The 16,053-nt window shown below is 38.5% G+C and overlaps 2 protein-coding genes across 11 annotated transcripts; one reads left to right on the forward strand and one right to left on the reverse strand.

The window, feature by feature from the left end:
* Positions 1 to 3,065: 3,065 nt before the first annotated feature.
* LOC103992440 (transcription factor MUTE) lies at positions 3,066 to 10,302 on the reverse strand. Of its 10 annotated transcripts, none has more exons than XM_065118154.1 (9): positions 10,147 to 10,302; positions 7,738 to 7,858; positions 5,474 to 5,710; positions 5,034 to 5,135; positions 4,876 to 4,927; positions 4,218 to 4,550; positions 3,984 to 4,120; positions 3,510 to 3,893; positions 3,066 to 3,365 (listed from the first exon to the last, which is right to left on the reverse strand). In XM_065118154.1, exons 6-9 carry the CDS (start codon positions 4,228 to 4,230, stop codon positions 3,267 to 3,269), a joined length of 633 nt encoding a protein of 210 aa, XP_064974226.1. In that variant the 5' UTR covers positions 4,231 to 4,550; positions 4,876 to 4,927; positions 5,034 to 5,135; positions 5,474 to 5,710; positions 7,738 to 7,858; positions 10,147 to 10,302; the 3' UTR covers positions 3,066 to 3,266. The 10 variants fall into 10 exon arrangements, 9 of the variants coding, with proteins under 9 accessions (XP_064974226.1, XP_064974232.1, XP_064974225.1 ...); XR_010488817.1 differs by lacking the exons at positions 3,066 to 3,365; positions 3,510 to 3,893; positions 3,984 to 4,120; positions 10,147 to 10,302 and adding exons at positions 6,376 to 6,521; positions 9,386 to 9,521; positions 9,635 to 10,140 and having other exon boundaries at positions 4,246 to 4,550; positions 5,474 to 5,573; positions 5,663 to 5,710; XM_065118160.1 differs by having other exon boundaries at positions 3,984 to 4,128; positions 5,034 to 5,710.
* A 210-nt stretch (positions 10,303 to 10,512) lies between these two features.
* Positions 10,513 to 14,342, forward strand: LOC103992441 (protein trichome birefringence-like 10). The gene is made up of 4 exons (XM_009412136.3): positions 10,513 to 11,413; positions 12,274 to 12,663; positions 13,264 to 13,422; positions 13,542 to 14,342. Exons 1-4 carry the CDS (start codon positions 10,905 to 10,907, stop codon positions 13,930 to 13,932), a joined length of 1,449 nt encoding a protein of 482 aa, XP_009410411.2. The 5' UTR covers positions 10,513 to 10,904; the 3' UTR covers positions 13,933 to 14,342.
* The last annotated feature ends 1,711 nt before the right edge of the window (positions 14,343 to 16,053 follow it).

A 16,053-nucleotide genomic window follows, 5' to 3' on the forward strand; every position in this document is an offset into this window, starting at 1 on the left:
GTCTTTAACCATTTTTTTGATACCAAATCCCTACCTTTCGATTGGGACAATACATTTTTTACCTTTATACCAAAGAAGGATAGTCCTGAAAAAATCAATGACTTCAATCTCATCGCCTCATATAAACTCCTCTTTAAGGTAGTAACCAATAGGATGTGCCCCTACCTTAATCAGCTTATCTAGTAAGAGTAGTTTGATTTCATTTAAGGACATTGTATGTACGATAATATTCTTATCATCAATAAATTAGTCCATTCTATGTCTTATTCTAAAAGTTTCTCTCCTCTCGTCATCTTAAAGACATAGAGAAAGTTTTTAACAACCTCTCATGGGATGCAATCACTGGTGCTAAACCTTATGAATTTTCTTATGAATTTTGTTGAGAGGATTTTTGCTTGTCCCTTGTCTATTTTATTTGCTTGTTTAATTAATGTTATCACTTCATATTTTTTTTATACTTATCTTATCATTGAATCTTTACATCATTGTTTAACAGCTCTTCTTATTTATTCTTTTGGATCTTGTAACTTTTAATAAGCTCACTCCTTTCAACATTAGAGATAAGATATCCGCCTTATGTTTGTAGATGATATACTGATCTCCTTTTAGGTAAAATAAAAATATTATTTAATCACTCTTGTTGCACTTGATCTTTTTACTTCACTGTCCAATCTTAATCTTAAGGCTGGCATTGATAAGTTTAATATCTTCTTTCTTAATAATTACTTCTATTATTAAGTATCAAATTTGCTCCTCCCTTTGCATTAAGAAAGGGACTTGGCCCATGTACTACTTAGAAACATTTATTACTCGAGGTAGACTAACTGAATGCTACCAAAACAAGATGGTGGATAAAGCCCTTAGTACGATGAAGGGGTGGTTGAAGGGCTATCTCTTCCAAGCAAGCAAGGCTATCCTAATTAGCTCCATTGTGACGTTCATCTCTACTCATACTCTTTTTTATTCCTAAACTTCTGATAAGACTCTTTAGGTCATGAAAAAACTCATGAGAATATTTTTTCTACAATAATTGCCCTAACTATAACAAATGTAGATTATCGATTGGGATAGGATCACGAGCTCCAAATGTAATAGCGATCTTGGCATTTACGATCTAGCACTAGTCAAGTGGACTATAAACGGTAAGCACATTTTTCTTCTCTTAAATCGAAAGGATAAACTTTAGGTCCAAATCTAACATGCTAAGTATGATGAATTAAAAGCTTGAGAGTCTTACAATCCCTCGAGAATATCCTTTACTAGAAAACCTTATTACTTGAATGTTATGGGTGGGCTTTATAAGATCAATAGTTGCGAGTTTAGTATCAAGGTTTGAACTGATCTATGGGCTAGTAATTATCCCTTTAGTCATTGGCTTTTCTTTTTCAATATTAACATCTTGGAGAATTATAATACTTTATATGATCTTTTTACTGTAGGGTTTTATGACTTGGGTAAACTTAATGTAGCTTTTTATCTACTAACCCAAGTAGATATTGGGTATTCATGTGCTACTAACCCTTAATGATGATACTTAAGTCTGAACCCTCTCTTTACATGGATCTCTGTAGTGCTTATAGATACGTGAAAAGTAACAAACAAAGCTTATAGTTATTCAAAGACTTTAGTTAGTGTGTGAATTATTTTCTCTCAATTATCAAGCTTATTCTTTGTTGTCTTATTACCTATCCTTGATCTTATTAGGTCATATTTAATTTTTAAAAATATCTCAATCACTCTTAAAAATAATGATATTTATGTAACTACTACACTTCATTTGCATAATAAGAGAGAATAAATTATTTTTTAATTTAAGTGATGTGTCACCCTTAACTATTACCCATTCATTAATCTTTAATATCAATCAATTTGAATCTTCACTTAATTTCATCTAAAACTTAATCTTGATCATAGATAAATCACTCTAAACTCATAGATAAGCACATATAACAAATAGGAAGAACACAGAATGATTATATAATAATACCAATTATAACGTTTTTAATTTTTATATAATTGCTAGATTCACATCTTCATATTGGTGATTATTTCTTGATACACACACACATTAATTTGATGAATATGCTGAACATTATAACAAATAACAATATCAACCAAAATGAACTAACATAATGTCAGACACAATGCTATCTTTTCTGTAACATCAACTCAAGAGTAATTACTAGTGATAATCTCTACAGTGGTTGTAGAGAGAGAATTAAGACAAATTAAGGGCTCCATGAATACTGTGATGTTTCAAGTTCAACAACAAAAACAACAGCGGTAATAGGGTGAATAATAAATATGGATCTCTTGTTTCTCTCTCATTATTTTGTGTGATAATAAATATCCTCTCATCAAACAGGCTCTACTTTATTCTTCTAATATGCATGACAACCACTGCAATTGATCATAGGTAGCTTCCTCCAAGCCCATGAACTAAAAGAAGAGGATTAGGGTTCCAATTTGTCATATTTTGTTATCTTATTTGATGAATCCTATGACCCATACTAAATCTGATCTTAAGTAGATATGTCAGAATTATCTGTCAACATAGTAGTTCACTACAACTGAGTCAATAATTGGATCCCCAAAACTTCTCCATCTATAACCTACACATCTTCCCATGCAATAGAAAGCATCTTTAAACACATCCAAGTTCCTTAAACATGAAGGATTTGGTAATTTGGTCCTCTCAACAGTTGAAGAACCTCATATTTGTGATGATCACTAGAACTTGTAATGGAAACTATTTCCAATTAAATGTATCTACATTAAATGTATTTACATATGTGGGATGATCATTATCAAACACAAATAAAATCTAAAAACTTAAGTTATTAACTTATGGATCACACTCAGTACACATCACCCAACTCTTTTAATTCTTAATCCTTTTCTCACTCTCCATCCTACGCACCAATGTTATCCTAATAAAAACATTGTTCTCCCCAACATTTGCAGACAAACCAGAATTACTCAAGAAATTAGATAGTGCAGATTTCATGCACTCTATAGATCTTAAGCTTCCATCACAAAAGAATAAAAAAAAAAAAGCAGGTCAATTGCAAGACCATAATTTTGTCATGCACCCATAGAAATTAAGAATTAATAGGAAAAGTTGATCCTTTCGATGTGATTTCTATTCTATGTCTCACTCATAACTCAATGGATGAGATTAAGAACACTAATGGAATTCTATTTGCTTAGCATTTATATGTGAAAGATATATGATTACTTATCATTGATCACTACCTCATACACTACTATTCACCTAAGCTTCTTGGGTACCCAATCTCTTCGCAAAAGCTCCTTTGGACCTCTAACGCAAGCTCTTCCACACTCAGTTGGCATTCGAGTCCAATCTGCAAACAACAAGAACAACAGATCGAGGAAGTATAAGGAATCAGACTTCTCTTCCACTACAAGTCTTATGATCGAGGAGAAAAAAAAAATGATGATCGGTTTCTGAAAAGGAGAGAGATGATGATTGGTTGCAGGGTGCAAACCTTGATGACGAAGGAGTAGAGCACGGTGTCTTCCATGCTGCTGATGTTGAGATGGAGGATTTCGAACGCCTGCCTCTCGAGGACGGTGATGATCTTGACCACCTGACCCGGGATGCGCTTGGAGAGCGTCCTCAGAAGCACGTTGGAGCCGGAAAGCTTGGCCTCGACATCCGCGACGGGGGAGTTGCAGCAGGCGCCGAGCTCCTTGACCGTGTCGGGGCTGCTGGACGTCGGTGATGATGTCAGCTGGAGAAGCGGCCGTGGGCTCGGAGTGGGGCTGGGGCTCAAGCTCTTACGCTTCTTCTTGGCCTCCAGGGAGTGCAGGACCTGCTGCAGCTCCTTGATGAACTCTATGGCTCCTCCGATGATGGATGCTTGGTCTCCCTTATAGCACATCACAGAGATCAACCAATCAATCGGTGAGCGCACATCAGGAAACACGGAGAGCAGCGAGGGAGGACGTGGTTTACTTACCCTCTTGATGTAGAAGGAAGGGGTGAGGGTGCGCAGGACCTTGAGATGCTCGTTCATCTGCCTTCTCCTGTTCCTTTCGACGGCGATGTGGGACATGGCTGCGGGGGGAGGGAGGGAGGGAGGGAGGGGAACTGCAGCTGAAACCCTAACCATGACCACATATTAATACCGGTGGTGCATGCATGCAGGCAGGCAGGGTGGAGGGGGAGCAGAGAGTGGAGTGGGGTTGCGGACCTCGAGGCGGCATTCAATGGCGTGGCTGCGCCCTCGTGAGCGGAGTGGCAAGCTACTACTCCGAGTGGCCACCACAGCACGCACGCACGCACGCACGAGAAGGGGTGGGTTTGACTGCACTCGCTGATCACAAACTTGGACCGGCTTCATTGATAAGGAGGAAGGAGGAAGGGAGAAGTGAGTCACTTCAGTCGCGAGGAAGACGATGATGATTCATTCCGTGGCATTCACGCTCTCACGGGTTTCTCCCAACCCTAAGCATGCAAGCGCTTCTGCCGTTAACTCCCCCTCCCTCCTTCCTTCCACCGACTCATGCCTCCATGGACGCATGGCCTGCACGTCAAATAATCACATCCTCATATCATCAGCTCATTTCTCAGTGTAGATTATTCCAATTGCATCTTGATTTATATAGTTTAAACAAGATGCAGTAATTTTTAGATATTGTTTCATCTTACATATCTAATGAAAATTTTGGCAAAAGTTAATTATGATACTACTTGAGAAGCGGAAGGCGAGAGTTTGCCCTCTCTCTCTCTCTCTTTTTTGCTATATCAAAATAAATAGTTATTATTATTATTATTTGCATATATTAATTAAAATATATGCTAGGCTTCATGTGCAAAGATATATAAACAACAGAGATAAGAGAGAGGACCTGCACTGGATTCATGCCAACTGTGATGAAGCATAGGTTTTACCTAAAAATCCTGCACAAGTTGATACATCCACATAAAGATATTCAAAATAATAATGTAATTTGTGTTGTTTTACTGCTCACTTTATGAATAAATATAGTATGAATAGATGTCATACCTCCTGCTATCAGGCTTTTTTAGGCTCTGCATCCAATTTATGCTGCTTCATTCCCTTCAGAGTAGTTGTGATTATGACAAGAATGCAATTTTATCATCCCAGCTTGCAACATAACCAACTCCGATTAGGGTTCGAATAGCACCAATAATAATCTAAAACTATTTATCATGACAGCAGTAAAGAAGATGCGTTTAGGAGTCTTCTACCATCACAAACTTCTGGCAAAGGTATCTATGATAACAACAATATGATAACAACACAACATACAAATATGCTGAGCGTATCATTTCAACTTGGAAAAGAACACATTTTTTTTAGATACATAATGTCACTTTAGAAGAGGGATTTCTGCTGTGTCATGCGATCAGAGCAAGTATATTACAATAATATGACAAGTACATGTGAGCAATTTGTTTGTAGAAAAGAATAATACATCCAACCTAGTTAGGCCTTGGTGAAGAACCTGAGGTGTTGGCATTTAAGTCCCAATAGTTCATCCATCGCATGCTCGTATTCTCCAAAAGACATGTACAAGAAATCCTTTGATAAGAGAGCATTTCAGCTCCCACAGAACTTTCACAGTAACTTAACAAAACAAAGCTTTCAAAATGTCCCAAAAGAAATATAACCTCCAAAGGTTGACTTTTGGATCAACTTAGAACTCGAGCCTTGATTCACTGTTTAATATGAAGAAAATTTGATCAGCAACTTTTAGGACACTTGTGTTAAAGCATTCAGATAATAAGTTGTCCATGATTAAGTATACTACATATTAACACAGATTGCTTGTTGTGTCTGTTCCACCTTGTGATGCTGACGCACAAATGGATAAATAGCATGATGATCAAAATTTTATGCAGTCAACATGTAATTAGCACAGACATCACTTAGCACCCTCATCCAGATTGTAGAAAGCAAATAACAAAAAAGATGAAGGAACTAGATTTCTGCGAACAAGCCCCGTATGTTTTTTTTTCTTGCTTTTGAGGGATTCTGAAAACAATAAATAAAAACTTCTTGTATCAAACTTTTGGAAACAAAAAACAAAGATTGTGGTGCATACGAGGAGTTTATTTATGTGGAATAGCACCGGTATCCTGCTCAAGTATCCTGCTGTCAGAGTCTTGCTTTTTTTCCCTAGGATTTTTGGAAGCACAAAGTTAAAGCTTCCAAAATTTTGAAACAATGGAAACATCTTCAAGGTAAAAGAAAACAAATCAATATGAATTTTCATAAGTCACTAATTCTTATTTTATGTCCAAAACATCAAATAGAAATGATGCGGAACAATATCTTAAATCATAAATATTTTAAATAAAAAAGTATTGTATCTGTATATTACCGCCAAGAGATTTCTCGAAGTTCGCCAATTGAGTAAGAAAACCATGATTAGGGGCTATATGTGGTCGTTTGCTCCTAACTAGTGACAATGCATCTGAAAGACTCATCCGATGCTTCTTCATCAAATAAGCAACAACAACAGTGACACTGTAAAATAACTATTAGCAGCTAGTTGATTACAGAAAAAAATGTGCAAGTTTTATATTTTTTCAAATATTTAGAACTTCCACACCACAAAATGAAGATTTCCAAATATATATTCTTTAATTTAATCCCACAGCATTTGGCATCAATCCAGAGTCTTTCAAGATTGCTGCCAAAAAAGTATCGCATACCGCAACTGGCATGCCAAGAAAACATGTTTCCTGTTAAGATACCTAACTATATGCCACATGAATTGCAATACAACATCCAAAGAAGTTTGAATGTATCACATTACATACAATGAAATTGCTGTGGAGATCTGATGCTACTTCCAGCCACATAAAATGATAATTATACGTAAAATGAGAATCACAAACAATGATGACTCAGAATAGCCACCCAAATATGACTGCCTTCCTCATATTGCATATCAATATAAATGTAATACCTAGTACGAATACTTGTACCACAAACTAGAGCTGCAGCCTAATTACAGTAAGCCTACACGATCATATGTCAACCAAAACTATCTCATACAAGATTTGAAACTTAACATATGCTTTGATGAGTCCTAGTAAATTTATGAACCAAAGAGAAAATACGCAAAATTATGAATCTCCATTGGAACCACCATCAGTAGTGCTTTCTTACCAGGATTTGCATTTGAATCCTGCCATACTTTATCTTGGAAATTACTATTAGATTAGTTAAGTTATATATTAATGCAACCTGAATTTCATCATGCAAGCTTGATTTACTTGCTGAGATGATGTACTACTAACAATTTTAACTAATACTAGACCTTTATGATTAAGACCCTTTAGGAAATGATGAGATACATAGTCTTCAATGAAGATGGTTGATCAAGTTAGTGACACATTTATATTCTGATTGTAATCAATATTTGCACATCTGTTATGCATCAAGAATTATGTAAATAAAATTGTGTGTTTGAATATGCTTTTGAAACATTCTTGTTGGTTGTTTTGAGGATACTCAGAAAAATAATTGATCTAATTATGATCTCAGACAAATAAATACAAGTGACTCCAGATCTTTTAGGCCTGAAAAATACTGTTTTTGCATCCGGATGTTAGCTTCGTGTAAAATTATAAAAGACCTTGGAGTTTGAAACTCACAATGCAATTTTGAATCAATTACTCCATTATTCTTTTAAATAATATTTTCAAACCAGCTTAGCAGGAAACAACAAACTTACCTTCTTGACATTCCTGCAAAGCAATGAACCAACACGCCACCACCTGCACTTCTAGCTTCATCGATGAAACTAAAGCATTCAGCAAAATACTTAACCAACTCTGTGCCTGGGGTGTCAAACACTAGATACAATAAAAAAGGAAAAAAAAAAATTAGTCCAAGAATTTTATATACTTAAAGGAAGTTGTGTATTTATTGAGGGATAAGAAATGCACATCTGTTGGTTTCAGAGAACTTATTTCTTAATAAAAGTGTTCTTAGAACTTCTTGACATTTTATTGCTACCAATTATGGGATAGAGATGGAGTGAGAATCCTTTGCAATCACCCTAAACGAATGGCAAAATAAAACATCTCTATGTTTTGCATCATCTTTACAAGAAGGGCACATTAGATTCCTTATATAATATATAATGATAAGGAAATCAAAACAGAAACAACCTTCATAAGCAAGAGAAGAGACCTAATTTAAATGACATAACTGGCAGATATTAAATTGGTGATAGATATACTTGTAATCATTCCCAAGTAACCAATACGAATTCAATCTGACTATATCAGAAATCAGGCTTAAAAAAATTGCTCTACGTTATAGTTTAACTGTCGAATTGAACCTTTGCTTAGGAAAGAATCTGAAAGCTTTTCAATATGATGCCAAATGGAAGAGAACCTGACTTGCAAGAATAGGAAACACATTGGATCTGAACAATGCAGGTCACAGTTAGTTGCAATGTTGCCCAACTTCAGACCCTCTTCCGCCAGCTCAGGGCATAGTCAGGGCCTAAGCGGTCCTACTTTAGCCTTCTTGTAAAGGTCAAAGGCCAAAATACTGGTTGGGTCAGTACGATTCAGCTCAGGACACTTTGATGCAACCGTTACATGAGTCAATCCAGCAGAATTCAGTGCAAAAGAACACAGTCTGGCATCGTTACAAATCCTCCATGGTTTTAAAGGAGATCTATTCAGTCTTGGAAGAGTATCAAAAGATCAATTATAATTAATAAAAGATCAACAATTATGACAACTCTGATAAAAAAAACCAGTAAGAAAGGAACTTTTGGTTTGCTGGACTTACTAACAAGAGAAAAGAAAGGAAAAGTATGGTAGGAGGGATTAGATAATCAGTCTTCAAAGCAATATTCAGTCTTTGAGGGATTAGATATTCAAATTTCTAATCATTCAGGGAGCATACAAAACTTTAATTGACATTCTTTTACTTTCAACAAGACCAAATAGAGACTGTTAAATCAAAATTAAATTAAGTCTACGAGATGAGAACCAGAGATCATAGTAGCATTGACAATCATACAGAAAATTTAGTGATAGCAATTCTTGAACATCACTGAGGACTCACAATAAAGCAAAACTAAAACTAATATGAAGAACTGAAATAGTAACACAAATTATCAGAAATTAAGTTTCAGAATAAATACAAATAACAGATGGTGCCCAGTGGTGAATCTCAATAATTCATGCCCCCAAAGCAACAAAATAGACAAATTTGAAGTTCTCGGATACAAGCAAGATATTAGTTATCGGTAACCCAATATTCATATTAAAGCACATGTTAAGAACGCAATAATCAAAAAACTTTCTAGTTGTGGGTCATGCAATCAACCAATTTAATATGCACAGAACAATTCATCGAACCATCAATCTTCTTATAGACGAAGTCGTTAGGAAATGCAAGATCCAGGGATTTGGCCACTGTTAAGATATGGGTGATGTTCAAGTCTTTCAACGCTGACTTGTTAAGCGCTGCACCAACTGAACCCAAAAACAAACCCTGAGGCAATTGAAGCCGGCAAAGATATTCAAGTATCAATATCAGTTCCAAAATCTAAATCCTTAGAAAAGCTAATAAACTCGTATTCGATTGCACTTTTGCTCTCACGTTACCTCCTCAATCTGACATGGAACGTTGTCCTCCCTGGCATATCTTGCAGCGCAGAATGCCTGGACGCAGGCGAGAATCCTACTCCTTTGAAGCTCATCCATCTGAGACATGTTTAATCGGATGCCCAGACAAAGCTATTGTTATGTTACAGTGAATTAGGCAGCCAACGGCAGCGTCTCCCTCGTCACAGAGTCTTCCTAGTTCGAGAGAACGAGAGGAAAAAACCCTAATGTATCCGAATGCGACCACCACAGAAAACTTACCCACACATCGAACACAGTACACAAACAAAATCAACTCAAGAACCCCAATTTTAAATTTGGCTTCGACAAAGAAGTTAACAAACAATTAAAGCGCAAGTTAATCCGCTTCTGAAATAAACATTGTAACCAGACCTAGAAATTCTAACCAAGAATCTAATGCTAAAGAATCGAACACTGAAAGCGAACTGTGACGGCTTCGAAGAGAGTGAACCCCAGAAAGAAATCAAACCATATAGGGGCAGAAAACTGACCTCGTGTCCTCAGTCCTGCATTCCTCTGCCTCAAGGCTGCCTTCGGTCGATCGATCGATCGATCGAGAGAGAGAGAGAGAGAGAGAGAGAGAGAGAGGGAGATAGCCACACAACCAGACGGTGAGAAACTGGGTATCGACGGTTTGGTGCGTAGATGGTTCCGAAAGGACAATTATTAGGGATTATGACATCCGACCCGATTAGGATCCGAATTGGATGTTGGATTGACACGATCAGACTCGAGTTCTTTCCCTCCACGCTGTCGGTCACGTGCAACATAACTCGGATCCATCGTTCAATTATAAACATCCGACCCGATTAGAATCCGAATTGGACATGAATTGACCCGATCCGCTCCCACATGCACAATAACTCCGATTACCCGCCGTTGTTGACGGGTGGACGCACGTCGTCACGACGAGCGAGTTCTTTGGAGCCGCTTTGGTCTTCTTCGACCGTGCAGCTTTTGCTTTTACTCGCTTCACGAGCGAGTTTGTCGCGAGACGCTTACAGATCTCACCGACCGCCGAAAGAAGACGATGAGTCGCTAATGGCGACAAGAGTGAGTTTTGACAGCAAAAAGAGAAGCGTAGAACATCGTTCGCCATGGTAGCCTGTGCTCCCTGCGGCCGTCCTCTTTTGCTTTGCTTCTACATCAACCTACCTCCCTCCAACTCATTCTCTTCCATAAAATAGATTAGATTGCCTCCGCTTGCTTTTTCCCACTCCCGCACACAAAAAGAAGGTCCAAAGTGCTCATGGAGGTCTCGGGCCGCGTCTCGTCTGGGAGAAACTCGTTGCCGCTGCTGCCGAGGTCGCCAGCGAGGAGGAGGGGGGAAGGCGGAGGAGGAGGAGGAGGGGCAGAGGAGGCAGGCATGGAGGCGCTTGGGAGGCTGGTGAGGCGAGTGAAGCCCTTCGAGCATGTCGGCCTTCTGGGGTTCGTCGTCTTCACCGCCGTCCTGTTCCTCTCGCTGCTCTGCTTCGCCCACTTGGACTACAGCTGGGTGTGGCCCGGTGGCGGAGGGTATCGGGGGTTATGGATCTCTGGGACGAAGGGTGGCGGTGGGGAGAGAGGGAAGAGCCACGGCGGCGGCGGTGGAGAATGCGATTGGTCCGAGGGGGGGTGGGTGTGGGACGAGGGGTATCCGTTGTACGAGTCCAAGGACTGTGGTTTCATGGACGAGGGTTTCCGCTGCTCGGAGAACGGGCGACCCGATCGATTCTACACCAAGTGGCGGTGGCAGCCCGCTGGCTGCGATCTTCCCAGGTTCCTACTCCATTCTTTTTGCTCTATCGTTCCTATTCTCTATTATTCTAGGGTTTCTCTTCGATCAGGAGCTGAACTATTTTAGTGGTTTATTGTCTAATTTCTAGTTGCAAAAATCGTTCCTTTTCTTATTAACCACATCCTTTTGCTTCCTATCTTTCCATTTTCCAAGCCAAGAGGACAGAGAAGATAAGAATATTGAACTTTGGTTTCACTCTGTGAGTCTTCACTCTTCAGAATATGAATTAGAAAATTGCATGCCGCCTTCTGTTGTCGGTGCATTTAGCTGCCAACTGGAGTTGGTGGGATTAATGCATAGTACCATTTGGTTTTATCTGGTTTTCGTTGACATGGGTGTGGAAGCACTAGCTAATGATAAAAAAGAAATCTTGTTTGACTCCGTGATCTTCGCTAAAAGAGTTATGGCACTCACCAATTTTTTCAGATTTAACTCACCTTCAATTCTTCAAATATGAAATTTACATCTTTGCTAAAAAGACCTATTTACATTTTCCAGCAGTTTGTGCTGGTGGCATTAAAATCCTTGATGTAGACCCTGAAATATGAAATTTGAGATATTTTTTTCCCCTCGCTGGTGAGACCGATCTTTGTTGCAAAGCATGCTGACTAGCAATGAGTAGTGAAGTCAGATATGCATTATACCTTTGCATGGAGAAAGTGGCTAGTTTTTGAGCCATTGCCATGGTGATACTTGTGCAGATGTGATGCCACGACTTCACTTTGCCTTTAATAATGTTTTTATCGATAAATTAAATTTGATGTTTGTTAGATAGAGATTATATGTAATAATGTAAAAGTGCTTAATCGTTCTAAATCTTTTTCTTCATATCCAATGTCAGATTTAATGCAAAGAAGATGCTGAAGAAGCTAAGGAACAGAAGGTTGGTGTTTGTTGGTGATTCGATAGGGAGGAACCAATGGGAGTCCCTCCTCTGCATGCTTTCCATGGTGGTTTCTAACAAGAGCTCGATCTATGAAGTCAATGGTAGCCCAATTACAAAACATATGGGATTCTTGGTTTTCAAATTTGAAGAATACAATTGCACTGTGGAGTATTACAGGTCACCGTTTCTGGTTCTCCAGAGCCGTGTCCCACCAGGGTTACCGGAGCAAATTAAGACTACACTTCGACTGGATGTCCTGGATTGGACATCCACCAGGTGGAAAGATGCCGATGTGCTTGTCTTTAACACCGGGCATTGGTGGAACTACGAGAAGACTGTTAGAGGGTGAGTATATAGTTATAATCACATTTGCATCTTGCCTAAATATGTCCTATCTGGAGTGAACTAAGATGGGGATATTCTTCACATCTGTGAATTATGATCTGTGGGGAATGAGGTATTCTACTATTATCACTGCAACTTATATCATTATTACATAGGGCCTCACTATTTTATTTTCTAGCCTATTTTATTTTCCCATCTATATGTACACTATTTTTTATATTCGTTTTGCAATGATACTTATATAAAAATTATATATGTTCATACAAACATTTCTATACGACTCAATTTGTGGGCCTGCTTTTGCTTGTCTACATGATAGAAGAACCTCCAAGTGCTACATCTAGTTCTGTTGTCTTTTGGACAAAATGGATGAAAAAGAAAAAAAAAAACATGAAGGAACAAAGATGAGATATGGCAATTAATAGAGTCATTCGATCTCTACAATAGCTTTCCCATGACCCAAAATATCCTTGAGCCTTGAAGTTTTTCTTGAGTAGGACTAGTACTTTCATGCACAATACATATATTTGGGGATGTTGAAGTGTAGACAATAGGATTTGACTAGTATTTTGCTTATAATAAGTATGTTCTCTGATTCAGGGGTTGCTACTTCCAAGAAGGTAATGACGTGAAGATGGATATGAGTGTTGATGATGCTTTTCGGAGATCAATTCGAACATTATTTGAATGGATCCATAAAGAAGTCGATAAGAGCAAGACTCATGTTGTCTTTCGCACTTACGCTCCTGTTCATTTCAGGTTTGTACAAATAAAATTTTCATTCTTCCCTAAAGATTTTTTAATAGTTTTCATTTATTACAAAGTAATTATTTTCTTAGTGAGAAAAGATTTTAAGAAGTTTGTATGACTGGTTGCAGAGGTGGGGACTGGAAAACAGGAGGGAGTTGCCACTTAGAAACACTTCCTGATCTAGTTTCATCTACAGTATCATCAAAAGCATGGGCTCATCTGTTGGAACCGTTTAGGAATATGCCCTCGTCAAATTCAACTATGAATCAGGCACTAGAGTTGGATCTGCTGAACATAACCCAGATGACAGCTCGAAGGAGAGATGGCCATTTATCAGTATTCTACCTTGGTTCTTCAGGACCTGCCCCCCTCCACAAGCAGGATTGCAGCCACTGGTGCTTACCCGGGGTTCCAGATACATGGAATGAGCTACTCTATGCACTCATTTTGAAATGGGAGTTGCAGAAGCATCAAAATATGACCGTCTTGAGCACGGCCAGAGTAGAGCTGGTACAGTAAAGTTCAGCTGTCAAGACTGCTAACTTGCACAAAGCTTATACAGGACAGGTTTGCCATTTATCTTTGTGGAAACCCTTGTTGGAACTCTGGACCATCAGAAAGCTTCTGATGTAAAGTTCTGCTGTCAAGAGTGCTAACTTGCACAAAGTCTCTACAGGACAGGTTTGCCATTTATCTTTGTGGAAACCCTGTTGGAACTCTGGACCATCAGAAAGGATTACTGGCATATAATTTCCATATACCTGTCGATACAGATTGCTCATAGTAGCTCATTACAGTAGCAACAGAAGAGATGGATACACTTCACTTACTATCTTGTAAGTTGGTAATTGTTGTTCTGGTTGTAAAGCAACAGCAGTGTGTTCTACAGATGGCACTTAATAGGAGTTTTGGAAAGGCTGGTTAGCATTCTTGACTTTGTCATCAGTCCTGTCAATGATATGGCTACATGAGAGTGTGTGTGTATATATATATATATGTATATATATGTATACATATATGTATACATATACATATATGTATACATATATATTTATATATATATATATATATATATATATATATACGAAAGGTGCTTTAGTGCTGTCTTTTTCAAACATCTTTTCAAAAATAAATAAATAAATATTTTTTATTTTTCATGCAGTGAAGAAGCTACAAAGCAACCATGTATTGATTTTTGATACTGTGTAAGCTTTTTGACTTACAGATCTCCAGCATAATTTGTGGAATAAAGTTGTTCTTTTGCTTGAGCTAATTTATTTCAGCAAACATGAGTGTATGAAGTATCACTGCTACCATTTCAGCTTTCTTGAGTTAAAGGCTTTTTGCATCTGTATTGAAACGTAATGTAATGCCTTCTAATTGTGTTTTCAAATTTCAGCTCATGTCTTCATCTTTGTTATGTAGCTTCTCATCATCTGTTTAAGAACTCACTGCAGCAAACTCTTTTCATTGCACTTCTCGGGCTGTTGCAGAGTCGAAGTCTCACATGCCAAGTGAACCAGATAGCTCTCATGCAATAGGGGTGTGGATGGATGAAACATACGTGGGCGGCTGGTGATTAGGAGAGGCGATGAACGATGCCGTGGAGCGGCCGTGAGAGCTGACTCGGTGGAGACGGTACTCGAACGACCCGGCGTGCGTCGCCGGAGCGCACACGCACTTTGTCGCCGGCGGAGGAGACGGAGGACCATTTCCTCCTCTGGGTCCGTGGCGAAGGAGTTGCCCGCTGATGCTGGTTGCACTCGCGGCCGTGGTGCTGGTGCTGCTGTTCCTTGCCTGCTTCCGTAGCAGCGACGAAGGTGGACGCCATGCTACTGGCGAAACTTCCTTAGGTGTTCAATATCGAGATCTCGAACCAAAAACCGATCGTTCGTGTGCAGAGCACTAGAAGACGAAGACAAAGAATGATCACTCGAATGAAGAGTCATGGAGATGAAACGTACATGAAGAACGGAGCAGCAAAAAGGTTTTAGTGTCACGGTGGCTCGAGGAGCGGAAGCGGCCAACTTGGCTCTTAGAGGCAAGCCTTCTTTCCCAGTAGATGGACCCTGTGAGGGCCCACACCGGATTCTAAGATCATAATAGTATAGGTATAATATGGTTTGTTAAATTATTATGCACGAAAACGATAAAAATATATTTTTACTATATTTAAATTATTAATTTCATATAAACTTTTCATCACCTGCTCACTCATTGCACTTGCTTGATCATCGTTCGCTCGTCGCACCTTCTCACCTGTCGCTCCTCGTCAACAATTTTTACTATACTTCAAAATTGTCACCATGATTATTATGTTTCATATCTGTATTTAGTTACAAATTTTACTATAGATATAACAAAAAGTATCATCTCTAAAGGTAGACAACTTCCACCGGAAACAAGAGATTGATAGGAAATTACCACTGTAAGTCAAACTCCAATGAGGCATGATAAAGTTCATGAACCAATAAGTATATAAGTTTTTGTCATCGTTATCGTTTTCATATGGGTATGAGCTAAGGTAAACAAACGAACAAACTTGAGTATAATTTTTGTTGACTTACAGTAACTCTGCTTAAGTTGTTGCAATATGTTGTTGACCTGATGAGTCTCATGCAAACTAAGTTAGAAGAAAAA

This window comes from Musa acuminata, chromosome BXJ2-7, assembly GCF_036884655.1.
Source record: "Musa acuminata AAA Group cultivar baxijiao chromosome BXJ2-7, Cavendish_Baxijiao_AAA, whole genome shotgun sequence".
NCBI lineage: Eukaryota > Viridiplantae > Streptophyta > Magnoliopsida > Zingiberales > Musaceae > Musa > Musa acuminata.